Source organism: Fragaria vesca, linkage group LG2 (genome assembly GCF_000184155.1).
Source record: "Fragaria vesca subsp. vesca linkage group LG2, FraVesHawaii_1.0, whole genome shotgun sequence".
NCBI lineage: Eukaryota > Viridiplantae > Streptophyta > Magnoliopsida > Rosales > Rosaceae > Fragaria > Fragaria vesca.
Genome location: NC_020492.1, coordinates 8,132,867 through 8,158,247, shown reverse-complemented (window position 1 = coordinate 8,158,247; position 25,381 = coordinate 8,132,867). Strand labels below are relative to the sequence as shown.

Here is a 25,381-nt window from a genome sequence, read left to right as displayed (position 1 = left end):
GCTCTCTCTCCCTCACGGCGGCACTAGGGCGTCTCCCACCGGTCCAAGAAGAGAGCTGGGTCGACGGCCGACCGTTCGGGACCGGTGCGGCGGTCTGCGGCGGCCGGACGGCGACGGACGGGATTGGGTTATCCGGCGGGTCGGGAAGAGTTCAGGAGAGAAAGGAGAGAGAAGGGAGAGAGAATGGGGTTTGGGCTCTCCAAATCCTACCCGGTCCAACTTAAAACCCACAACAAATAAAGCCTACTAGAATTTACCTCATTTTACCAACATAGAAACTTTCGTTATTAGACCATAACTTCTTCATACGAACACCGTTTTAAGCGTGCCGCATGTCCCCAAACTCTGTTTAACGTCCTCTACGACTTTCATGAAGGAAGTTTTCCCAAATTCCAAACGAAAGAAAAAGTCAACTTTTGGAGTCTTAAATAGTAAACGGTTACTTAAAACGGTAAAAAGTCAAAGTAACCCAATAGTAAATAACTACAAATTGACTTAAGAACCGGGATGTGACATCAAGCATTCTTTTTATGGCTATATCATATATTTTTCTTCTTCTTTTTTTTATTGGGTGTCAATCTACTAAAATTGCATAGGTTACATACAAATAGCTCATTTTAAGAGGGCTGCCACTAAATTGAGTCATATGTATGAAGCTCTAAACGGTCTAAAACCAACATAAGCAATAGATAGCCAACAAAACATGCAACTAATACGTAATGAAAACAAAGAAAACCAAGGAATTGGAACAGACTCGAGCACTTTCCTTAACTTATCAAGTGACATGCGAGAATTCTACTCAGAAGCACTACCAGTGTGTCTCTAGCATCATCACCTCAGAAGATGAACCATCAACTAACTCCTCAGCTACCAAGTTCTACAACATAGGTTTAAGTTGCTGCTTCTTCTACTTTCTGGTATCCAAACAATTTGCAGTTTCTTAGGTGCCAAGTTTTCTTCTTATTCTTCTTACCTAGAGGTAGAACGCCATTCGCAGTCTTCAGAGCTTACTCGAGCTCGAAACCAAGATTAACATGATCCATGTGATGAGCAAACAAGTTTTGGATTGAAGGTAGCCCTAAACCCAGACCAGTAGAAGTTGAGGCTGGGTCGCCCCAATGGTGGGATTGGCCTCCAGTCCATCCCTGATTATCTCCATAACCAGCGACTCCGCGCATCCAGTTTGAGGGTGCTCCAAGAAGCCAAGGTGATGAAGTAGTATGGAGTTTACATCTAAAACCAATTGATAATAGATGAAGTGACCCAAACTCTTATAAATTCACAGGAAAGATTTTATTATCCCGATGTGGGATTTATATCTCAACATGCCCCTCCCCCCTCTCCCAACATGTGTAACGAATTTTCAAGCCATACATGTGAACTACTTTTTGGTGACGTAGAGTCCATGTGGCCATTACACATTCACTTATGGACGTGGGTAACCCGCTCTAATAACACGATAAAGTAGTCTTGGGTTCACATCCAAAACCAATATGGATGGAAGTGACTCAAACCCTCGTAAACTCACAGGCAATATCTTATGTTTCCGTCGTGAGATTTGTATCTCAACACAAGGTAATGGATATGATTATACCAGTAATAATGCATCATATCCCATTAGAATTATGAAGTTAAGATTGCTTAGGTGAGTAGTACAAGATGGGTGACTTCTTGGGAATGTCTCATGTTACATCCATCTTTTGTTTTTGACAAAAAAAAAATGCAGTTAGTCATACACGCCTGATGATTCAGAGGGAGGTGTGGGAGGTATCCTCCGAGATAGTCAAGGACCATCTATCATGTATTACTTCTGCAAAGCAAGTTGAACTAGAATCCCATCGTGGCTGAAAACAAATGATTTTCGAAACTGCATAATCCAAACTAGATTACCTTAATCTCGAACATGGAAAATTCCTAGATGACATGAGAATGTATCTTTCTCCTTCACACCTCGAGTTGCAAACGTAGTGGCGCACAAAGGTAGCTAGTGAACCTTCTAAATCCATATACAGGGCAAGCTAGTTGGCTTGATTCTAAGCTATGATTGTACTCATTTCATTGGTTATAATACGAGCTTATATGCCTTCTCTCTGTTGAAGAAAGATCAAATATAAAAATCAAGTTCTAAGTTTTTATTTTTAATACAAGTTCTAAGTTATTCTTTGCCGGTAAAATGTTCAGAGTTTGAATTTTTGGAACCATATGCTAATAGTTTTTTCTTCCCATTTTTTTTTCATAACGCTCCATTTGGATCATCTGGGATATGGTATGTCACGATGGTTTGTTTTATAGTTCCATTATTTTTCAGTTATGCTAGTTTTGTTTAATCATGTGTTGTTCAAACAAATTATAAACACAGCTCAATCCAACCCGTTGATAACCGTCCCGATTGGATAATGCAAACATTAGGGACTAGCATATTCTCTGAAAAAACATAGGACCCCTCTACCCCATAGCATAAGCTGGCTTCCACTACAAACAAAGGAAGCCTAGGCTGGCCGCTATAACCACCACTGCCACAAATATACAAAGACAGAGCCACAGAGGTGAAGAGAAGGAAAGGACCAGACATATCACATGGTGGAATGTAAAAGAAAAGAAAAATCCACGAAGACACGAAGTAGCTCTGCCCAATAAACAATGGACTTTTTCTTTTGACTATTTGGTCCCATGTACAGTTTCAAACGCGGTCGACCCAAATAACTCTAACCCTGACCTTGCTCTATAAATTGATTAAATTCTACCCAAAACACTTCCACACCATTCTTCGATCTCAAACAAACCCTGCCGCCGCTTCACTCCTCCATTTCCGATCCCGGCGCATTGAGATGGAGCAAACCCGCAAACCCATGAAGATGGAAGTCAAGTTCGCTGAAAATGGAGAAGCCAAAGTCGTCAAGGCCTCAGACGCCTTGCCTTTGCCTCTGTACCTCACCAATGCCGTGTTCTTCACCCTCTTCTTCTCCGTCGCCTACTTCTTGCTCACCAGCTGGCGTGAGAAGATCCGTTCCCACACGCCGTTACATGTGCTCAACCTCTCTGAGATCGTCTCCATTCTTGTCTTGGTTGCTTCCTTCGTCTACCTCCTCGGCTTCTTCGGCATCGATTTCGTTCAGACCCCGAGTCTCAAGGACGAGGAAGAAGACATTATTGTCCAGGAGGACGCTCATATAGTCCCTTGCGGCCAAGCCCTCGAGTGCCCACGTCCCCAGATTGCCGGAATTGCTTCACCTAAACCTGCCCAGAAGGCCATTGTTGAAAACCCAGCGATGGAGACGCCACCACCGACCGCAGAAGATGAGGAGATCATCAAGGCTGTCGTTGCCGGAACCATTCCCTCGTACTCACTCGAGTCAAAGCTAGGAGATTGCAAGAGGGCTGCTTCTATTCGGCGTGAGGCTCTGCAGAGAATTACAGGCAAGTCTCTTGAGGGTTTGCCATTGGAGGGTTTCGATTACGAGTCGATTTTGGGTCAATGCTGTGAAATGCCGGTGGGGTATGTCACCATTCCTGTGGGGATTGCTGGGCCTCTTATGCTTGATGGAAGAGAGTTCTCAATCCCCATGGCCACAACTGAAGGCTGCTTGGTGGCTAGTACCAACCGTGGCTGCAAAGCTATTAACCTGTCCGGTGGAGCTAGCAGTGTGCTTTTGAAGGATGGAATGACCAGAGCACCTGTTGTGAGGTTCAACTCGGCTAGGAGAGCTGCTGAGTTGAAGTTCTACATGGAAGACCCCGAGAATTATGAAACCATATCTATGGTTTTCAACAAATCCAGCAGATTCGGTAGACTTCAGTCTGTCCAGTGCGCCGTTGCTGGGAAGAACCTGTACATGAGATTCTGCTGCAGCACAGGTGATGCTATGGGGATGAACATGGTCTCTAAAGGTGTTCAAAACGTTCTGGATTTCCTCCAAAATGACTTCCCTGACATGGATGTCATTGGCATCTCTGGTAACTACTGCTCTGACAAGAAACCTGCTGCTGTCAACTGGATCGAAGGCCGTGGAAAGTCAGTAGTCTGTGAGGCCGTGATCAAGGGAGACATAGTGACAAAGGTGTTGAAAACCAAAGTGGCGGCCTTGGTGGAGCTTAACATGCTCAAGAACCTCACTGGTTCCGCTATTGCTGGTGCTCTTGGCGGTTTCAATGCGCATGCAAGCAACATTGTTTCAGCAGTCTACCTTGCCACTGGTCAAGACCCTGCTCAGAACATCGAGAGTTCTCACTGTCTCACCATGATGGAAGCCATCAATGATGGCAATGATCTTCATGTCTCAGTAACCATGCCTTCTATTGAGGTCGGCACAGTAGGAGGAGGTACCCAACTTGCATCGCAGTCCGCTTGCCTGAACTTGCTTGGAGTGAAGGGTGCCAACAGAGAGGCACCAGGATCAAACGCAAGGCAATTGGCCACTGTAGTAGCTGGTTCAGTTCTTGCTGGAGAGCTTTCTCTCATGTCTGCTATTGCTGCTGGACAACTTGTTAAGAGCCACATGAAGTACAACAGATCTAGTAAAGATGTGACAACTGTTTCTTCCGCATAAGAGCTTCAGGACGCCGAGGTTTAGATGCCTTGAGAGTAGATGATTTCAAGGCAAAGCTTCCTTTTAGGTCCCTGGATTCTTTAATGTCTTTTTCTTTGTAAATTTTCTGCAAGATCTATGTGTTGTGATTTCTTTCAAGCACAGCAGTTTGCAAGCCTTTTGTGGAATGTACATCGCTATCCATGATTTCTCACTTTCAAGTAACTACGATTATGGAGACTAAATATCTTTCATTCAGTTAATGAGATAATCTGCAAATATAAATGAACACAAGAACAAGAACGATCAAGGCACTATGCTAACATCCATAATCAAATGCTGATATTTCATTTCATAACTGTCCGCACAAAACCAACTACAGGTACTCTGTGAGTGTATAGATATAGATATGCTGGGATATAGAGATATTACTAGCATATCAGATCACACATTCTTCAATAGACAGGTGAAAAGGAGATGTGGAAAACCCAGCCTTGGTATATACTACAAAATTCTAAATAGAAATGGATGATTTGGCTATATACTCCAGCCAGGTGGAAACGAAGATTGCGACTCTGTAATGGTATGTGAAGTATATCACTAATAAAATTGGTCATATAAAGTCATTCCATTATTATTGGGCCTATACATGACTGGAATATGTTGCTTAGAACATGTTGAACTTCTCCAGAAGTGTGCTCACTCTTCACAAGATCTACCAACAAAGGAAATAACTGAGAAACGTGCCTCCTAAATGAGGCCTTTTCCAAACCACTCAATGCCTGCAATGCTGAGACGGCTAAGAAAGTCCTGGTAGCCAATTCCTCCTTCTTTGCTGTACCCAAAGGAAGAATCCAGTGCAAAACTGGCTTCTGTTCAGAAGATTGAAGCTCAGTACATTTTAGGTATATCTGCAATATGTCTTCACACACTGCCACGAGTTTAGCTTCTATGTTCATTTTCTTGGAAAGAGACGGATTATCCACAAGTGAGTTTTGGAGGAAGTTGAGAAAGTTTTTGTAAGATTCATTCTCAAAATGAACAATAGGTGGTGCAGTAAGTTCTAGGATGGAACACACTTTTTCCAGCTTCTTCTGTAGAATTGTCTCAGAGTTCAGTTCATGAGCATGTGATGACACAAGAGAAAATACTTCAAGAAGAACTGTCATGTTAGCAGCTGAGAAGGTTTCTAGGTGTATTTTGTACAAATCAGCAGCAACCTGAAAAAGATAGAAGACGAGAAAATGAAATGGTGTAATTTTGAAAAACAAAATCACATTAGAGGCACAGTTGTGTTTTCAAGTAAAAACACCACAGAAATATAGTTCACTATCTAACTTTATCTACTTAATCGCCGTATTTTTCAAATATGATGGAAGGGAATACTAGTAATATCAAGTCTAAAGCATATACTAGGGGTCAGCTAGCTGTTCATATTTGGTATCATACTCACAATTTAAAACCATATCAAATCTTGTTGCCTTCATTATAAGAATTTCCACAAAAAAATAGGCAACATATGTATTAACAACTAAGTAAAATGTACATAAATACGAGGGGAGAAACCTGTAAGATGAGTAGCTGCATAGCAACATGACTCTTCACTCTTAACACCACGTATGAAGCTGTTTGCAAATTATCATCCTCAAGATCCTCATTTGAGTACCCCTGATCAGACGACATATCGATATCACTATAAGAATCAGAAAGACCAGGAACATTGATATTGTCCATGGTTCTCAAGACCTTCAAAAATCCAGGCACAGCAGATGTGGCAGCCTCCTTTAAACCCAGAAAAATTGCATTCCATTCATCTTCTGAAAACCTGCTACCCACCTCACTGGACAAACGCACTAATGCACCAACTCCTGCGGTAGCAGGACCCTGAACAGGACTTCTGATTAGTCCTGTCAGAATGGATATCACACTTGGTAGTTGAGGCCTAACAACATCAAAGAAACTGACAAACAAATCTATGAGACAATCCGTCGCAACAGCCGAAGTTTCAGAATCCCATGTACTTCCCTCAGGACGTGGGGACATTGACACTGGCGAGGACTGGCCATTTTTCATGTCAGTGTCTTTCTTATCGCTGGCACCTTTAAAAATGGGGAAAATAACAGAATTGAAAACCGCAGTCCAAAACAGGTTTGAGAAAAGATGACCATGGTCCTTTAAAATGTTGAAAAGAACTTCCAAGGATCCCTTCCTGATAGCTGATCTAGGATCATTTGTTAGTTTTGACAAACCTGCAACAGTACAGAATATCAATGTATGAAAGAGCTGAAACAATTTTTTTTTTTTCATAAAATTTGAAGATCATGATATTATTGAGTCATAATCCTTTAAGTACTTAGTAGTCAAACCTATCATCTAAAAGAGATCTTCAATGCAAATTCCCTCCCAACATTTTGTATTGTAATTGTTTTATGCATATCGCTTAAAAGCTAGCTGGAGCTTGGGTAGGTCAAGTGGCAAAGTAGTATGTGCCTGCAGGGGCCTGCACGTGCATCTGTACTTTTGCAATCTAAAATGCAAAGAAGTTGTAGAGAAGCAGCTGTAAAAGATACCTGTTAGCAATGGCACCCAAAAAGATGTATGATCATCTTTATCATTGAAATCCTCAACAGTTGAAGCACCTTCATTTGCGTTAGGAATTGAAGAACCATCAACTTCACTGTTCTTATTGTAAACAAGGCCTCCTTCGGCAAGTTTGACAGCACAGAAACGCAGAAATGCAATAGCATTGAGGCTAACATCACTATTGAATCTGCTATTTGTGAAGGTCAGGAGGCATTTAACGCAATCAGTAAAAGTCAATGCCTCTGTCTCCGTAATATAAGGGAAATATTCTCTGACTATCTTTTCCATGGTCTCAAAAGCCAATAAGACTATATTTTTCCTCTCATCAGCGGCAGCAGTTGTGAAAACCTGACAACGGAACATCACATTATAGTCGATGCATTTTACAAAAGGGGGAAGTTGTAAGCTTCTTAGTTATTTAACAACGGTAATACCAGCAGACTGGTATGCCTTGTTCACCTTTACTAGAACCCAAAAAAAATAAAAAGATAAAACAACTTTAAACAATCAACTGATTATGTAACTAAATAATTATCATAATACACCAGACAACGATGACACGCCATGTTCCATGATCAAAGTTTTATAACTAGATAAAAGTTAACAAGCAGCGTAGAAAATATACTGAAGCTTGAGTTGACATATAGAAACAATAACAACAAAGCATAAAAATACTACAACGTTACTAATGCTAAAATTCTAGAATTTGATAGTTTGCCGGTGAAATTTTTTAAGAGAATGTTCATACAAATTGAGTTTAAAATGTAGCAAAGTTAAGCATTTATATGAGATTCAACATACCATAAAAACACTTTTCCAGCCAGATTTCACATTTTTGACCCGGCTGAGGACCATCTGTGAAATGCACCGAACTATTAATTCCCTAATCTCGGTAGAGCTGCTTTTCTGCATAACAATCACAAATGGTCTCAAAAATTCATTCTGGAAATTGTAATTTGCCAGCTCCTCACGCTCTAAGAATTTCATAGCAAGCTGACGCAATGAATCCATCACAAATATTGCAACTGAAAGATTCTCTGATAAGCCAACTGATACAAAAAAATCTGACAGTACATTCCATATTCGAGACCACACTAATCTGATACGATTCATATTGTAATGCCTGCAAATACAAATATTCAGCTTTGATTAGCAAAGGCCGGCCAACATCTGTATTCAGGATCAAGTTGCACAATACATTATCACAAAAATAAGGCAAAAATGGCTTGGGGGGGGGGGAGGGAGAGAGAGAGAGAGAGAGAGACTGGTGTATCAACTCTGTCAAAAACACCACTGGTGTATCAACTGCATGAAACTACTCAAATAGAAGATCTTAGAAATTTGTTGAATTTGACTCATAGAAGAACACGAGATGAACTATCATTTGCAGCAGAAGTTTATCAGAAATGGAGATAGATCTTACGCTATTTCGACTATTTTTGTGAGGCTGAAAACACGAGGGTCTGTTGGAGACTGCAATTCTGACATGGAAACTTTGCACAAGGACTTCACAAAAGCAACTATGGCTTCACTGTTCAAGCTTTGGCTATGAGCAAATACATGGTTCAACTCAAAGTTTCCAATCTGATCCAGCAAATTCAAATTTGAAATGAAGTTATTAATCTGTTCTGGAGATACCAGTCCCGAAGTGTTGATTCCAATACTAGTGCTATCATATGAACCCCCACGAACAACAGCCATCACAGCTGGATTCTGGATAGTTCCTTTTTTCTTTAGAGAAGCAAAACCAATAGGCCTTGGTGATTTGTCATCCAATTCATTATTAGATCCACTGAAAAAGGTTGCATCAGTAGGTGCGCCCTCACCCAACAATTGCAGATGCTCAATTCGTGAAAGGCATGTTAATATGTGCTCCCATGCTTCCTGAAGATGATTACCATCTTCGATGGCAATTGTTATTATTGCCTGCATAAGCAAATAATTAGGTAAAACTGATGTACAAAGTGACAATCCGGTGAGACTAACTGAGAGTATACATTTAACATGAACTGAACTAATAAATAAGAATTAATGGTATATTCCATCTGGAACGATCTGAGCACTCATAATATCTTACAGAGTATAAAAAAAAAATACAAATAACATAATTTTCCAAGAAAATCCATATCTGCAAAAGATTATAGATAATACAAGTACAATATGATATACTACACAATATACTTACCTTCACAGCGTCCACATTTTTTTGCCTCATATCTGCAGCATTATGTAGATAAGTAAACTTTGCCATTGATGTGACAAATGCATCTCTCTGGGTCTGCATTCCCATCAGAGCAGTAACATGAATGGCATATCGAAAACCATGTAAGCATTGAGAGGTAGCAAGCCTGTCATCACTTTGGTCAAGAGTCACACTGAATGCGGCCAGCATAGGACCCCAGCAGACCTCCACCATAAACCTCAATATCGCCACATCTGTCACAGAATGATAAACAGACCTGCAGTACCAAGCACTAGTGAATTCCCGAATATTACAAGACTCATAATAGACAGACAAAAGCTGTCCCAATTCATCTCTTATCTCTAATCTCAGCTCTCAAACCAAATCAGCAAAGCCATAGGCTTGACTGGGATTAATTACTTTAATTACCATTATGAAAGACAGATTTATGAGATGTGAACATTTACTACTGAGTTTCAACCTACCACTATCATGTTCCTTGGTAAGAGACAAAGTAAAAAAAAAAAAGTTGAATTGCAACCCAGCTTACATGAACAAAAGAAGAAGCTGTCTCACAATAGTTTTTTCCAATAAAGGAAATTAGAAAGGTACAGATTCAGCAAAAACAAATATCATTAAATATTATCAGATATAATCATATAGCTAAACCAGTACTGAACTTTCTCACTTTTGCAAGCTTGATCAGTCTACTAGTCTAGAAATAGGTCAAACACCGATGGGAAAAATTTTGTAGTCCATGAATATAGTTAAAACAGTTATCTCTTATAACTTTTATCTTAGCTTACTCTGATTTCCCTGACTTCGCCTTAAATTGCTCTTGGATGTCCTTTATAAGAAGCCCGTTTGCACCCAACGCTTTTTCTTCAGTCTGCTTCCCGGTTACTAGATTCAGGATACCATCCAGGCCCAGTAATTTGTTAAAGCTGTTTTCTTGCTTGCTCTGTGGTACAGAAGAGTCGGCCTTCATCTTAATTTCATTTTTTACAATCTGATCATATAGAGCACCAAGATATTCCTCAGGTAGATCTTTGCCATCATCTATTCCTCGATTGTTGCGTATAAAATCAGCCTTGGTCATCTGAATAATCAGCCAATACTGTATCAGCACACAGATTCTTTTTCTATATAGGAAATTGAATTCTCTAAGAGAAAACAATCGGGATTAGTGAATCAACTGAACTTCAAATATTTTAGCCGAAAATCAAGCAACCAACAAGAAACATAGATAACAGCAAACTAGGAAACAATAGCTCCTCCATCTAAATTAGCAAAAATAAAAAAAATTAAAAAATCACTAACCCTAAACTCTGGAACTTTGAAGGCCATAATGAAGCTAAGAATTGAATCCTCTCCCACAAATCACCAGCTCCCCCACCCCCCGAAAACCTCAAACCCGAAGTATATAGCGTAGAAGATAAGTTCTAAAGCGCAAAATATATAACAAAAATAAGATACAAGCAGTTCTAATCGCTTTCATTTATCCATTACAGAATGACATTTAAAATTTGTACAAGTAGAGTCGGTAGTATCCCTCAATCACCTCAACCCTCCACCAAAAAACAAAAAAGAAAAGAAAAAGGAAAAAGAAAAAAAGAACAGAAAAACAAACCGAAAAAAATTTCTGGATAATAAAAGGTTGATGGAATAATATCTTATCTCCAAAAAAAAAGGATGGAACATAGATTAATGATGTTACCATGAAGAAATGGATTTGACCACTTGATGACTACAAGAATGAGAACCTCTTGATATATAACTTCACAACATAAACCACATCTTGGGAAACAACAACCAATACAAGACGATGATAATGAGGAAACAAAATATCTGAACATTCAATCCAAGTTCTTTCATATGAAAATAAATGACATAGCATGACCCAAAAGGTACAGGTTATGCTACGAACCTTATCTTTAACCATGCTATTATGGGCATCCGTGTTGAGCATTATCACAGAGTATGCAAGGACATAAGCAGTATCTGCACTAGTAAATGAATTTGGACTGCATTTACAATAGCGCTCAGCGAACTTCTCCATGATTCGGTCAATTTTCTGTGCTTCTCCAGGCAACTTGAATCCCCGCAGGAAAAACCTAATTGCTTCACCAAAATCCATCCCTTTAAAATTAAAGGAATCTACATAAGCATGCATAACTTTCAGAGGAAATTCTTCTCTTTCACCCAAATAGTCACCGATCATGGTTTCATTTAGGCCCGTAGTGTTGTTTCTCAGAAAAGAAGCCACATCTGCTGGAGAACCCCCAATTTTTTTGGTACTTATCAGAAACTCAATGCCCTTGGAAGGTTTCCTATTGAACAGTGAGATACCTTTCTGCATTGAAAACAGAATTATTGTCATTAAAGGGAGAGCCAGGCTTATTAGGCTTTCCTGGAAAGAACAAATAAGCATAAAACACAAGATGGAAGGGAAACTGATTTATCCCAAATAACATTCAACTGATGGGATACTCTTGCATATACAGTATTTCCAACTGTAAATGAAGGGAATATAACACTGAAAATATATGCCCCACACAAATAAAGCAGATCTCAACCTGCAGTTCAAGTTTAAAAGCTCGGCGTTGCTCGAGTGTTACAGCATCTGAATTTCCTTCTGGTTGTACATCATTTTCTGAAACAATTCCTTCTTCACCATTGAGGGTCAATTGATTCTCTGTTTTCTCTGATGGAGTGTCACTCTCATTGGTCTTTGGAAGATAGGAGTCTCCCAGTCTCTGTCGGTCCATCCAAGCTCCCATTGACTTAATGATGTTAACCAGGCACTTCACTGATTCATGCCGAAAAGTAATATCCTGAACTGGAGATAATGTTGTTGTCGAACCAGAAGGCGGACCTAGAGCAGTTTTCAGAAGGCCGTTGACAATCCTGCAAACATCTGATGGATTTATAAGGGTTTTAATACATTTTACAAAAAGCCACAATGCATAAAAGGAATGACATTTACAAAAGGTGAAATACGCATATAATAACCATTTCGCAATTTCAACTAAGGTTTCAGACTATCTCTCAGAAAGAATCCCAACATGCTCTCAACCTCTGAAAGTCTCGGTTTCATTTGAAACAAAAGCACCCCAATTATGCAATCTAGGTCATGAGAGCACTTACGAAACAAAAGATTGTGTCACCTAATAAGAATTTAACTCTCTCCAAAGGTTGTCATATATGCGAGGCAAACTACAACGTGTTACTTACCGCAAAACCAACAATTAGCTACCGAAAGAAATTCTTTGTTCTAATAGCATCTCGGTATGCAAGTAAGAATTGCAACAGACAAGTGCAATACCTTTCGAAAATGTTTGGAGAATCCACATCACAGTCATAGTTGACAAAAATGTCAATGATAATCTGTGAATCATGAGAGATCTTCTCTAAAAGATTGAGGACCGTCATTTTCTGCAAGAAACTAGGCTGGAGAACATTCTCAAGAACGCGTAAGACGAGCATGGGGAAAAATATACCGATTTCTGCTTTCAACCCTGATCTAAATTTTGATAACAAGCTTGTGAAAATAGAACACTGCAGCTGGAATATAGACATAACTGACAACGCGCTGTTTTTGAGCAATGATAAGCATAGGAACTGCTTGATGCCATTGAGAAACCTGGCCAAGAAAATGAAACTATCAGGTTCCTCAAGCATTATTCATAAAATTGGCTGAATGTGCCTGAATAACAGGATATTCTACAATATATATATATATATATAAACAATACACATCAGACGAAAAAAATAAGCAACAGATACATATTTAACTTACTCCAGTCTTCAAACTGACATCCGTCGAACTTAGTTTCTATAATAAGGACATAACCTGGCTCAGGAGTGATGCTTATTATAACCATTACATATAAACCAGTATCCACCCAACTCCCAGATAAAAGGTATGCGGGTGTAAGTGACGGACTATATATATTCTTTTTTTCTCATTATAAAATGATGTACATTCACCAAAAAGTCCTTAACAACAACAACAAAATGCCACTTGAAGCACCATATGTATATATGAATGCTTTATACATTGCTTAGTCACTAGTTCAGTTTCCCTCGGTCTCTACATATATTCCTAAAGCAAATGAAAGAAACTGAAAGACAGGCATTGCTCAGTTACTAGTCCATCATCATAGCTGGTTTATATTTTAGCTTGCACTAATATCATTGCTTAGTCACTAGTTTTCCACTATACCGGAATCAATAAGTTGCTTACACTATTACATATGAATTCATCATACGTTGCTTACTCACTTGTTTTCCACTATTACGGATCCATATAATTGCTCACACTATTACATATGAATGCATAATAAGTTGCTTGCTCACTAGTTTATATTATGACAAACAGAAACAACAATCCATATTGCTAAGTCACTTTGCTCAGTTACTAGACCGGATTCGTTTAATAATAAATTTAGATCAAATCACTTGCCTGTCATTGGTGCGCCAAATAGGACCCCCATTGTCCATGACCACCTTTAGAAGCTCCAAGGACAATATCTTACCCCTCAATAGTATCTGATCATCTGAATGCTCCTGCGACGAGAACTTCATCGACAACTTACACAAATTCTTAAACAACAAAAATCCGTCATCCCGAATCTTACTACTACCACCTCCCTCGCCGGATTCAGCTCCATCATTGGGTTCTCCATCCCCCGACTCGCCGGCATTTCCATTCTGCAATCTCCTGGGGGACGGAGCCGCCATATTGACACTATCAGGACCTCCATAACTAGCTTCCATAACCTCATTGACGAAGTTCTGGCAGAATAAAATGGAGCTCCCTTCGTTCAAATTCTTATCAGTGAATTCCAGCAGCTCGTTCACCGAAACCCTGGGAATGCTGACGTGCATAGCATCGGCCTCGACTCTGGTGAAGACAATCACCATAATCTGAGCCAAAACCGACTTAGCACAGATCTGATTAGTCCCATTCAATCCACCAAGGTACACATTGTAACAGCTCCTCACAATGCTCACCAGAAAGTCCCCTCGTATCGCGACGAGCGGCGATCTGACGGCGGCGAGGAGGACTCTGAGCACGGCGAGCTCGATGGCGTCGTCGCCGAGGCCGCCGGTCTTGCAGACGGAGTCGATGAGGCGGAAGAGGACGAATTTGGGAGCGGCGGAGTGGATCTCGCCGCGGAAGAGGCCGAGGGAGAAGAGCTTGAAGGCGCAGTCGAGGGCGGGCTCGACGACCTTGGGGTGGGCGGAGTCGACGGCGAGGAGGAGAGGGGCGAGGACGGACTCGGCGTCGGGGAAGAGGAAGCCGACGACGGGGGAGTTGGGGTCGTTGAGAGGGGAGTCGGAGAGGGAGTCGAGTTTGTCGAGGGCGGATTTGGAGGCGGAGACCAAATGCGAGTGCTTCCGCCACGCCGCGTTCTTGATGATTTTGTCGAGGGAAGGGCCGAGGATGCGGCCGGCGCGTGAAACCCCGCCTAGGGTTTGAGAGGCCGACATTGACAGATCCGGAGGAAGATTATCCGCCGCCGCGTCGGTGGTGCATTTGAGATTTGACGATTGCGTAATCGGAAATTTCTAATAGGGAGGGAGGACTGTGTGTGATGGTTTTTTGTCTCTGTGTCCTTTGCGTATACTGACAGGGAGCTACCGGCTACGTATATCTTTGACCCGAAGTAATGAAATACTACGTTTTTTCTATGGATTATTATTATTTCCTTTTCTAATTTTGTCTTTGGGTCAAAATGGATAATAATTTTAATATTTAATATCTTTGTTGGTTTCTATTTTTGTTATTAACTATTATCACAAAGGGAGATCGAAAGGGTTTCCTCATTCCCTAGCTGGATGGTAAGAGTAGACATGATACGAGTTAGGTTGTGCTTGATACTAATCGGTATGGGTGTAGTAAAAATGGTTTAGTAAAAATGGATTTTGATCGTGAAAGAACTTATTAGTTTGAAGAAGAGACGTGATCGAATAATTTATATATGAGATGGGGTTGATGTGGCAGTTGTGAGATTGGTAAGGAGGTCCGAGGATAGGATGTAGCATTCACAAGACGAGGGTGGTGACTGTAGGATTTTTTAGGAGGGAGTGAAATGCTATGACATTGGACTTAGGTGTTGGGAAATAGGATATGACACATAGTATGTTGTTGGGATTCTCTCGATGAGAGAAGTTTTTTGGTTCGAATCCTAGCCTGTCAAAAACATCCCTTGAGGATGGACTATATCTAAATTGCTCCAAACAACAGACTGACTGATAGCTCACTCACCCATCATTTTGAGTACATATATACAAAAGAAAATACCAATACTTCTAAATTAGTTTAGAACTTTAGACAGTTTATTTCAAGATTGTATCACTATTTGAATATCTCATCTATTGATAAAAGAAACTAAAATAAAATAAACAGTTTAATAAATCATAATCGAGTCTAAAGTATTTTGTTGAAAGGTTCAAAATTGTACCATTCAAATCATTTGTACCAACCATTTAAGGTTGGTCAAACTGCCTAGTATATAATCATCATGTATGAAGTTTGTGGTCACCAGGTTTGAGAGACATTTGAGTTTTGGCAAGAGATTAGTCTAATTTTGCTAGGATACTTATTAATCTCAATTCGAATACTGTCTGAATGTTTATATTACTAACTTGCTAACATATCCGAGGTAGTTTTCCGATCAAAAAAGTTCTTCCTTACTCGTATCTCTTTGCCATCTCATAGAACATCAAACTTCTCGAGCTGCCTATCTTATCATAAAGTCTTCATCATTCCATTTCACCGAATCATTTCCATAAAACGAAACAAAAAAAACAACAAAATCCAATTCCCTGATCTATACAAATACATAAAATTATCCAATTTTGTATTTTATTTTCATGGTTGGAAACACCAGAACGCAGTGGTATATGTACGACGTACGACTGTCTTCTTCCCAAAACAGACTGGTTTGGTTAGCAATATCCAAACACGATGAGACCTTCCGCACTTCAAACCGTCCCTATATTCAGCTCTCTACCCAAAACCTTCACAAGCTTTGATGCACAGCCTCAGTCGCAATATCTGCAACTTTCTAAACCCAAGAGATGTTCATTGCTAATAACAATGAGAGACAGAAGCAAGAACCCAAGGCCTTTGCAGAAGGGAAGGAATCTCAGCATCGAAGCCATTCAGACCATTCAAGCGTTGAAGAGAGCCCAGAAAAACGAGAGTCTTATGGAGCAAGTCTTCAATTCCAAGTTCAGACGCTTATTGAAGCTCGACATGATGGCCGTACTCAAAGACCTCCTGCGCCAAAATGAGTGCTTCTTGGCCCTCAAGGTTTGCTCTTTGCAATCTTAATTCCATTTCTTCATGATTTCAATCTGTATTTCCATGAATTTATTTAAAAAGTCGACTTGGGTACTCTTTCGTTTGCTTTTATTTTTATATGTTGGAATTGAGTCCTGAAATGTTTACATATTTGCCATTTGTTTTCAATTTTTCATTGAAGATTGAGTCTCTTTCATTTGAAGTTTTGAACCATTCCTAGAAATTATGTTGCGTCCTGAAATGCAAACATTTTCGTGTTTTGTTTTGAATTTGTTGTTCTTTTGATTTCTGTAAACTATTTGGTGGACTTACCGTTCTTGCATTGATATTGTTTTTCCGTTGTTTCTTACAGGTTTTTCAAGACATTAGAAAGGAATACTGGTATAAGCCGCAGGTTATGCTTTATGCTGATATGATCAAGGTAATGGCTAACAATGAATTGTTTGAACAAGTCAAACTTCTTTGCTTGTGCTTGAAAAAAGAAGCTAATTTACAGCCTGACATTGAGGGCTTTAACGTTCTATTGACAGCATTAATAAGTTTTAACCTCCCTAATCTTGCAATGGAGTGCTATTACTTGATGAAAGAGGTAGGGTGTGAACCAGATAGGTCATCCTTTAGAGTACTTATAAAAGGTCTAGAGTCGATGGGAGAGACAGGTCCTTTAGGTATTGTAAGGCAGGATGCTCAAAATTTGTATGGTGATTCTCTGGAGTTTCTAGAGGAGAATGAAGAAATGACAGCGAGTCAGTGATGACTCAATTGGATAAGATCATATGATATTGCCTTGCAAGGAATTTGTAACAAAATCTGGTCATGATGGGTAAATATATTGACTTCATCTTGCATAGGATAAACTGAGACTCAAGTTCTTGGTAAGACTTGGTTGGAGAAGTATTGCTTAGCCTAAAAGTTGGGAACAGATCAACTTAGTTCTTTGTAAGACTTAAATACTTTGTGAGTTGGTTTTTATTATTCTGAGTTCTCATTCACTTTAAGAAAATATTTTGGTCACTTTTGGCTATATAATAGAATCGTGATTTAACTTGCCATTGCACCCTCTCTTTTCCATACGCAACCCATTTGACTCTTTATCAACTTCTTGTCACCACTTATAGCCTGAAAGTTGTAATGCTTTGCATCAGTATCAACCGCTGTATATGTGCTAACAAACATGCAACAGATACAGGAATAACTAATTGCTGTACAGTTTTTATGATTATCAGCCACTTCCTTTTATCTTATCTTATGATTCTTATCTATTATATGATATTCCAGTTTAGGCTAATTTCTGTCTACTAAGAACCTTTTTCTGTTTAGGATTTGTATATTGAATTGTCTTACAGTAACAATTCTTAGAAAATGGCTGCATAGGAGAAGTGATGAAATTAAATATTACTATTTCAAAGATGAGGTTCACTCCTGTCGTTTCATTTTTAATCTAAAGTCAGTAGATTACCACGACAATACACCAATGATAGAGCTTCTTTGAGGACTGAGGCACATATATTGTATGTCCCTATTTTTCTTTCATTTTTCTTTATATTCCCCATTTTTCAATGAGATATATATATTCCTCATTTTTCTTTCATACACTATCACTATTGTGGGTTCAAAAATGTTTAGGAAGTTGGTTATGGGTATTCTATCATGTTAAAGTGAATTCTACATCGTTACCCTCCTTTAGTTGTTCATTAACAACTTATGTGGGTGTGCAGGCTCTGAAACCAATGCTGTAAAACTTTGCTAACCAGGATCGTAGTCAGGATCTTCTTTTTCTTCCAAAACTATAATAATTTCCAACAGGAAATGATAACCGTTCTCCAGCCAGGTGATTCCGCTGTAAATCTCCAAGTTTTGGAAGATGATCCCAACTATAATCAAAGTTCTGCTGCATCGTTCTCAGGGCCTGTAGACCCAAACACTATCCCCACCGGTCGTCGGAGAAGCCGATGCACAGTTTCATATGCGCTAGAGAACATCGCTTTTGGTAATAGTATGAGACCTCTAAACAAATCAATTATAAGGAAGATGAAGGCCATGTCACTGAGATGCCCGAAAGTACAAGCTGGTGCTGATGTCAACACAACTGCAGCTGATATAAAGGGCTGAATAATAATCTGAAAGTGTGTGCATTATGCATCTGTCTCTAGCTTCAGCAGGTCTGGATGAATTATCAATGTTATTCAGTATGAAAATTGTCAATAAAATATTATACAGAACATTTTCTCTGAATTCCTCTCGTGTACACCAGAGTCTTATTCCAGAGTCTTTATGCTGCTTCTTTTTTTCACTTTTCTGAGCTTTTTTCCTTTTCCTTCTGAGTGCACTGCAGTTTGACGTGTTCAGTCATCTTCTGGTTTTTCTTGGTGATTTTTTATACAATTTTTGACCCTTGGATAAATGATACTCTAGCTCATTTTTGAAAATCAATTGTTGAGTTCCAGAATGGGGTAACTTTTACCTGCAGAAGCAACATCTGGTAAGCCATCTCCAATAACAACGGTTAAACACAAACAAAATACAACCAGTAAAAGTCAGAATATAAACAAGAATGCAGTAGCATCACTTTAAATAATTACATGTTCCATCAAGTATTACACGTCCTAATCCTCCTATCATCAGGAGACAAAACTGGGACCTCGTATTCCCATTCTTTTCAACTTGCTTCTACAATTTTCGTTCTTTTTGACCACCACCTAAACTTTTAAGGATAGCAGAGAAATTAATATGACAACGACTCATGACCAGGAGCAGCGTTCTGTTCTTCAATGGCATCAATGCATATGATTTCTAATCCCATACTAGAACTGCTTCCCTTCAAATGTCTGACCAAATTGCCATTTTGATGGAGCAACATTGTAAGATGCGAGCGTTTTTCCGCTACTGACTGTTACCTCGAAAGAAAGAGGCTGCCCTTGAAGATTGGCATTGCTTTGCCAAATCTGTCCCCAGTTTCTAGTCATCGGTATCCACCCTGTTTTCGAACCCTTCACCTTCACAGCAACCACTTCCCCATCCGAACCTACATTGGTAATCAGGACTTCATAGAAGTGAGAACTTCCACTCATAGTGAACCGTAGTCCTCCAGTTCTGTCACACTTCACCCTGCACAGGAAATCCACAGACCTTTTTGCTTAGTGGAAGCAATTAAAACCAGAACAAAGAACAGATAATTGTGAACAGCATATCTCCTTTACCTCCTATACTGAACTGGCACAATATCAGCCTTTTTCTTTGCAATTTCAGCAAATGCTGCCTCTGACATCTCAAAATGTTCTTTGGGGAAATTGCACCAGCCACCATAATCCGCCGAAAGCCCAAAATTCGGAGGACAGAAATCGGTAGCAGTGAGTATTATAGAGGGGCTCCCTTGCAGGCACCATAAGATGTGGTCAACACATCTCAGCTCATAACAAGCACCACAAGTACTTCCTCTGTTGAACAAAATCCGGCTCAGCCCAGCACTGTATTTCCCATAGCTAATCTTGTGAAGGTCACCATAACCACAAGCACCTTCTGCAAGAAAATAAACAACAAACTGTAAGAACCTACCAACAGAGTGACAGTATGGAAACATAGAGCTGCTTTAATCAGTCAAAAACTTGTAAATCTTGCAAACCCTTGCAAGAATACCTTAAGCACCCATACTAAAAGTGTTGGATACTTTAAACATCGAATTTCCAAAATCTCATAGTCCTTTAAGTACCGCAAATTCATAACAGACCTCGAGAATCCTCTAATGAAATTCGAAACCTGTAAACATGAAGTAACATCATATAGGCAAAAAGCCTGAAACTTCTGCAAGTTCTACCTTAAAATAGAACCCCCCCCCCCCCCCCCCCCACCCATTAAGCATTATGTAGTCAAAATATAGAAAAATTGCATACAATAGGCTTTGAGAACTCATTATGAAGTCAAAAGCTTGAAACTTTTGCAAACTTGTTTAGACTTGAAGCAAGAAGAGTACCAGTAATGATAGACCCATCTGTTTCTTTGGAGTAAGTTGCAGTAGCAGTCTTCCAATCTTCATCTTGGGCAAGAATGCTGCTGCACAGATGCAATAAGACCAAGCAGAGAAGAACTGTGGCTTGAAGGGCTCCCATTTGAGACCTCAAGACCTCTCAGTGAGAGGTATAGTGTGTAAACTTGAACTGGGTTCCTTTGAGGGTGAAGAAAGAAAACCTTCACCTTTCTGTGTCAGATAACCAGAATCTCCTTACTTAGATGAAGCTAGGCTAGAACTGAAGCTCTAATGGAAAAGATGAAACACTTTGACAAAGGGGGTGCCTACAATGGGCTTCCATGGTTCACACTGGAGGGCACATTCTCCGAGGGCGAGATTAGAGGGGTGTGTTGGTCTCTATACCTGTAAAAGATGGATGCTTTATTTCTTTCTTTTATTTCTTTCTAGCGGCGAATGGAGACTCGGAAAATCTGAAAAGGGGGCTTTGGCGCCTGCATTTGTCTACGCTTTGAGCCTTTGTATTGTAGTGATGGACTGATGGGGCAGACAGAGATACGGAAAGCTCGAAAGATACAATTATATTTTGTTTTTTGGGATCTTGGAACAAATATATAGAAGACAAAAGCAAATTGTAAGTATCTTCTTGTTGTAATACGTGATTTTATATGTAAATATTGATAAAATTTTAGTGTAAAAATAGTTTTGAAGTGTTCTTCGAGTAACTTTGACTCCATAGTGTGCAGGACGATTATAGTGTAAATAAATATCTGCATTTGCCATACTTCTGTTATGATTTTTACAATTCTATCACATAATGGATCATATTCTAACTCACTGTCAATGTGCGTAGGATGATGACGACTTTAACCAAATTCAATTTTGGAGCCCATGACATCTCCGAGCAAGAATTAATTGTATCAGGTCTTCAAAGCAGATGATCCTTAGCTTGAATTCCTTGAAAGTAATACTGTGTCCTTGCTATGATGTTCTTGCATCATCACCTTCATAACGGTTTGAACTTTGAAAGTTTGAAGGACAGTATTTTATTGCCAAGTTATGAGATGAATATGGTCTTATTATGAGCAAACGTTTTGATACTCATCATTCAAGTACTTGACTACTTATTGAGATGATGACACGAAAAGATCATAACAGAATAACATGAATTGCCCTCCATAAATAGCACTAATTTTTTAGGTTCAATATGAATGTTTTTTTTTAAAAGTAATAAATCATTTATATAAACGAAAGCCAGAATGGCGAGATTACAATGACCACAAAGATCACAATAGTGTTATTACATTAGACATTTAGCTCACTTATTCATGTGAACTTGACAGAGGATTAAACTAGATACAAAAGAAGATACTAAAAAAACATAAAACTGGAGCCAAGACGCTCAATTAGCTGTTAGACTATAATTTACACATATTTTCATTCCCCTAAATATTGAATTTGCCTTGTTTTTGAGTTCATTTTTGCTTTTACTAAATCATTTTCTATTTATCTAGGAAGATTGCAAGTCTGATGAAAACATGCATTTTTGGCATTAACATGGAGAATCGGAGCTAGGAAGAATGACGGTCCAATGTGAAGCAAAACGTAGATTTCCGGATTCCGGTGAACCACCATTATTGACGGCACAAATGGCGGCTCACCACCACTTTTGGTGGTGCCATGTCTTTTCCGGTCACCATAAAGGAGGATCAAGGAGATTAATGGTGATTGAGTAACAACATGAAATTCATTCTATTACTCCTTAGATAATAGACATCACCATGCTTTAAACATCATCATTGCCTACTCTAACCTATGTCATCATTTCCGTACATTTTTATCTTGTTTTTAGCAATTCATGGACACTCTCATACTCTTCCTTCTCTCCCTTACGGTTGAATTAGGGAAGGGGGTTGTTTTGGCTCTCTCATTCCCCCATTTTCACTTATCTTCTATATAATAAACATACATCTATCCACTACAACATTCCACATCTCACCCATTCACCACTACCTCTCTTTTTCCACCACAAACCTCCTTCTCCTTCTCCCAAAATCCAAACCCATCCTCTTCCTCTTCCTCCCCCAAAATCTACTCCATCTCCTCCATCACCACCACCACAACTACCATCTTCCACCACCATAAACTCCATAACCACCACCACTCCATCACTACCACTCAAAATTAGGCAAAGAAGCACCCATCTCTTCATCTCCATTCCATTCATCATCAACAAGAACTCTATTATCCATCCATTCCACCATCAAGGAGGATCCAAGGAGCATAGATTGAGGAAACCCATGAAGGAGCAAGCCATTAATTTGTCAAGCTTCAACTAGTTCACTCTTTCCTTAAACTCCTTAATTTTTCTTGATGTATATAAGATTTGGTGTTGATTTGTATTGTTATGAGTGAGTAGTAACTTTGTTAGGGTTAGGGTTGAAAGCCCTAACCAATCTTGTATGGATTGATGTTATATTATGATTTGATGCAATTTTAGTTAACATTCATACATGCTAGTTCAAGAGTTGAATGTATATGCTTAGAATTTACCACTTTGAGTATGTGAGTTTGCCATGACATGATAATGTTTAGAGCTTGGTAACCTTTGAATGTTAGAGCATAAAAGCACACTAGGTGTGCATGTAGGGGTTGTGAATTACAATCACTTAGAGATAAGCTTGGTTGGTTTGCACTTAGGGTAATGTACTAGATGTCTAGCTGGATTGAAATACATGACTTAAGTAGTTAAGTACTACACCCGAGAGGGGTTGCTTGATACCACAAAAGGAGCATGTCTTTTGTCATATCCGAGAGGGATGCAAGGAGAGAAATTGGTTGATTAGCTTAGCATCATTCATAGTGATTTACATCAATACTTGCAAGAGAGGTTAGTGGTAGACAATTCGAATTCTAACACCATTCATTAGACCACTAGTTTAGTTTAGAGTAATTTAGTTTACATTTGAGCATTTAGTTTAGTTAACTACTTCAAAAACCCAAAATCAAATCACTACTCCATGTTGCACATACTCACCATGAGCCTAGATTTCCTTATGTGTTTAGGTTTGTGATTGTACATTTGCATATTCTAGCTCTCTTGAGGTTAACACCCTAGTTAGTGAAAGGAATCCAATCCTCATGGGTTCGACAACCTTTCTTAATCCCTATATTATTACTTGTAGCCCTTATACTTGAGGGTGACTTTTTTGGCTAACATTAGCTCACTTATTCATGTGAATTTAGCAGAGGATTAAACTAGATACAAAAGAAGATGCTAAAAAAACATAAAACTCGAGCCAAGGCACTCAATTGTAATACTCCAAGCTTCATGAATCTATCTAGCTGCAGTTAGCTCGCACAGTCTGCCAAGCTATCCAACACCGCAATTTAAGCCATAGTCAATTTGAAATCAGGCATAATAGCCCAATTCCAAATTATCTAACATTTAAGGGGTTCAATTTTAGACCCAGGCTTATTCCCAAACCCTACCAGATATGCTTCAATTCACATGTTGCAGACACGTTGACGGCGTCTAAGGCCGCAGCGCCTCCACCAACGCCTCCACCAACGCCTCCATACCTTAGTCACCCCTATTCCTGTTCTCTTCCAGATTAGCATCACCTCTTTTCCTGGCCACCATTCACGAAACTCCTGCAACCATGGTTCCTTGGCAGTAGCTAGTTCAATCGGCGCTATCAGATACGATTGAATTCTTCTTCCGATCACAGGACCTATCGGGATATCCAGTGCTCTTGGACATGACGTCCACGTTGGCTCCGTCGTTAGATCCATCCTTAGAAGGTCCATCTTGGCCAGCATACGCCCACCTTCGTCAAAACCCCTAGTCTTCACAGCCATAGACCGCGACATACATGGATTCTGGATTAGTTGGATTGGGATCCGGGCAGCGTTGGCGGAGACTCCATCGACTCCCCATGTTGTAGTGCCCACAAATCCCTCCTTAGTTGGTCGACGGAGGAAAAAGGAATCCTCCGCCGCCTTGGATGCAAAACCCTTGTTTTGTGGTTCGATACAGCTCCGCCATATACGGAGCATGTTCGCTCGTGGCTCGAAAAAACCTTTAGGTTCAACATGAATGTTTGTGTAGAAGACCCGATACAAATAGTTCCCGACCGAGGTGTCAAAGGCTTCGAAACAAAATTTCGCAAAGTTCAGCATCTTCTTATACACATCGAAGGTGATATAGTTGAAGATCCCATTATATGTTACAACACAAGCAATGTTCATATTTCTCATTTTACAATCAATAGTTGAACACTCAATATGACTTGCAATTTCTATAGGAACTTCAAATAAAAAGTGAAACAAGCAATATGAATTATATATTAACGAGTCAATATATTTCATTCTCCATAAAACTGTAAGGTACTAATAGAATATAATAATAATTTGAAAATGTTCTAAAACTTAGCTGCTCAACCCGCCCTAGTTGCTAAACGGTGGCGTGCCTAGGAGAGGAATGTGTAATAGGAGTGGTAGGCGGCCTGAGAGGCTTTCTATTTTGATTTGTTATGAATATTTTGAAATTTGAATGTAATTTTATTGAATTTCTAAGTGTTCATTGAATTGAACAATGAATCTCGTAGATTGTTTTGTTCCATTATTGAAGAACATGAGATTTCAAGATGTGAAAAAATGGGATCTCAATTTTTGAACTCGACCGAATTTTGGAATCTCCTGGAATCAGATCATGTGTTACTGACATCATCTTTTACGGTTTTACCATTTAAAAGTTTTGATATTGTCTAGACGACATTTTCTTTTGAAATACGATATGTTTCGTCCTC

General features: G+C 39.5%; 4 protein-coding genes across 4 annotated transcripts in view; 2 read left to right on the top strand and 2 right to left on the bottom strand.

Moving 5' to 3' along the window:
* The window catches only part of LOC101308137 (3-hydroxy-3-methylglutaryl-coenzyme A reductase 2-like), a 12,694-nt gene extending 7,949 nt beyond the window's left edge, over positions 1–4,745 (top strand). Inside the window, exon 2 of the mRNA XM_004290040.1 lies at positions 3,979–4,745. Coding sequence (XP_004290088.1) covers positions 3,979–4,547 — 569 coding nt within the window. The 3' untranslated portion in view covers positions 4,548–4,745. The remainder of the gene's footprint in view (positions 1–3,978) is intronic.
* A 116-nt stretch (positions 4,746–4,861) lies between these two features.
* On the bottom strand, positions 4,862–14,889 carry LOC101307843 (brefeldin A-inhibited guanine nucleotide-exchange protein 1-like). Its single transcript, XM_004290039.1, has 11 exons — positions 13,757–14,889; positions 12,617–12,934; positions 11,868–12,198; positions 11,219–11,644; positions 10,098–10,390; positions 9,295–9,568; positions 8,533–9,035; positions 7,911–8,232; positions 7,097–7,457; positions 6,093–6,775; positions 4,862–5,746 (listed from the first exon to the last, which is right to left on the bottom strand). The coding sequence occupies exons 1-11, from the start codon at positions 14,785–14,787 to the stop codon at positions 5,150–5,152; spliced, it is 5,139 nt and encodes a 1,712-aa protein (XP_004290087.1). The 5' UTR covers positions 14,788–14,889; the 3' UTR covers positions 4,862–5,149.
* Positions 14,890–16,210: 1,321 nt separating this feature from the next.
* On the top strand, positions 16,211–18,895 carry LOC101307547 (pentatricopeptide repeat-containing protein At3g46870-like). The gene is made up of 3 exons (XM_004290038.1): positions 16,211–16,615; positions 16,959–17,027; positions 18,325–18,895. The coding sequence occupies exons 1-3, from the start codon at positions 16,268–16,270 to the stop codon at positions 18,343–18,345; spliced, it is 438 nt and encodes a 145-aa protein (XP_004290086.1). The 5' UTR covers positions 16,211–16,267; the 3' UTR covers positions 18,346–18,895.
* A 515-nt stretch (positions 18,896–19,410) lies between these two features.
* LOC101307261 (expansin-A20-like) lies at positions 19,411–20,832 on the bottom strand. The gene is made up of 3 exons (XM_004290037.1): positions 20,577–20,832; positions 19,807–20,125; positions 19,411–19,714 (listed from the first exon to the last, which is right to left on the bottom strand). The coding sequence occupies exons 1-3, from the start codon at positions 20,710–20,712 to the stop codon at positions 19,411–19,413; spliced, it is 759 nt and encodes a 252-aa protein (XP_004290085.1). The 5' UTR covers positions 20,713–20,832.
* Between the last annotated feature and the right edge of the window lie 4,549 nt (positions 20,833–25,381).

Bases quoted from the DNA above. Each gene is read 5' to 3' on its own strand.
- LOC101307843 (XM_004290039.1), bottom strand. From the start codon at position 14,787: ATGTCGGCCTCTCAAACCCTAGGCGGGGTTTCACGCGCCGGCCGCATC. The intron at 12,935-13,756 runs GCAAGTGATTTG...TTTCTTGGCCAG, and splicing joins ATTTGGCGCACCAATGACAG to GTTTCTCAATGGCATCAAGC. The intron at 6,776-7,096 runs GTATCTTTTACA...GTACTGTTGCAG, and splicing joins TTGGGTGCCATTGCTAACAG to GTTTGTCAAAACTAACAAAT.
- LOC101307547 (XM_004290038.1), top strand. From the start codon at position 16,268: ATGAGACCTTCCGCACTTCAAACCGTCCCTATATTCAGCTCTCTACCC. The intron at 16,616-16,958 runs GTTTGCTCTTTG...TGTTTCTTACAG, and splicing joins AGTGCTTCTTGGCCCTCAAG to GTTTTTCAAGACATTAGAAA. The intron at 17,028-18,324 runs GTAATGGCTAAC...GTGGGTGTGCAG, and splicing joins TTTATGCTGATATGATCAAG to GCTCTGAAACCAATGCTGTA.
- LOC101307261 (XM_004290037.1), bottom strand. From the start codon at position 20,712: ATGGGAGCCCTTCAAGCCACAGTTCTTCTCTGCTTGGTCTTATTGCAT. The intron at 20,126-20,576 runs GTACTCTTCTTG...ATTTTCTTGCAG, and splicing joins AGATGGGTCTATCATTACTG to AAGGTGCTTGTGGTTATGGT. The intron at 19,715-19,806 runs GTAAAGGAGATA...TTTCCTGTGCAG, and splicing joins GTGCCAGTTCAGTATAGGAG to GGTGAAGTGTGACAGAACTG.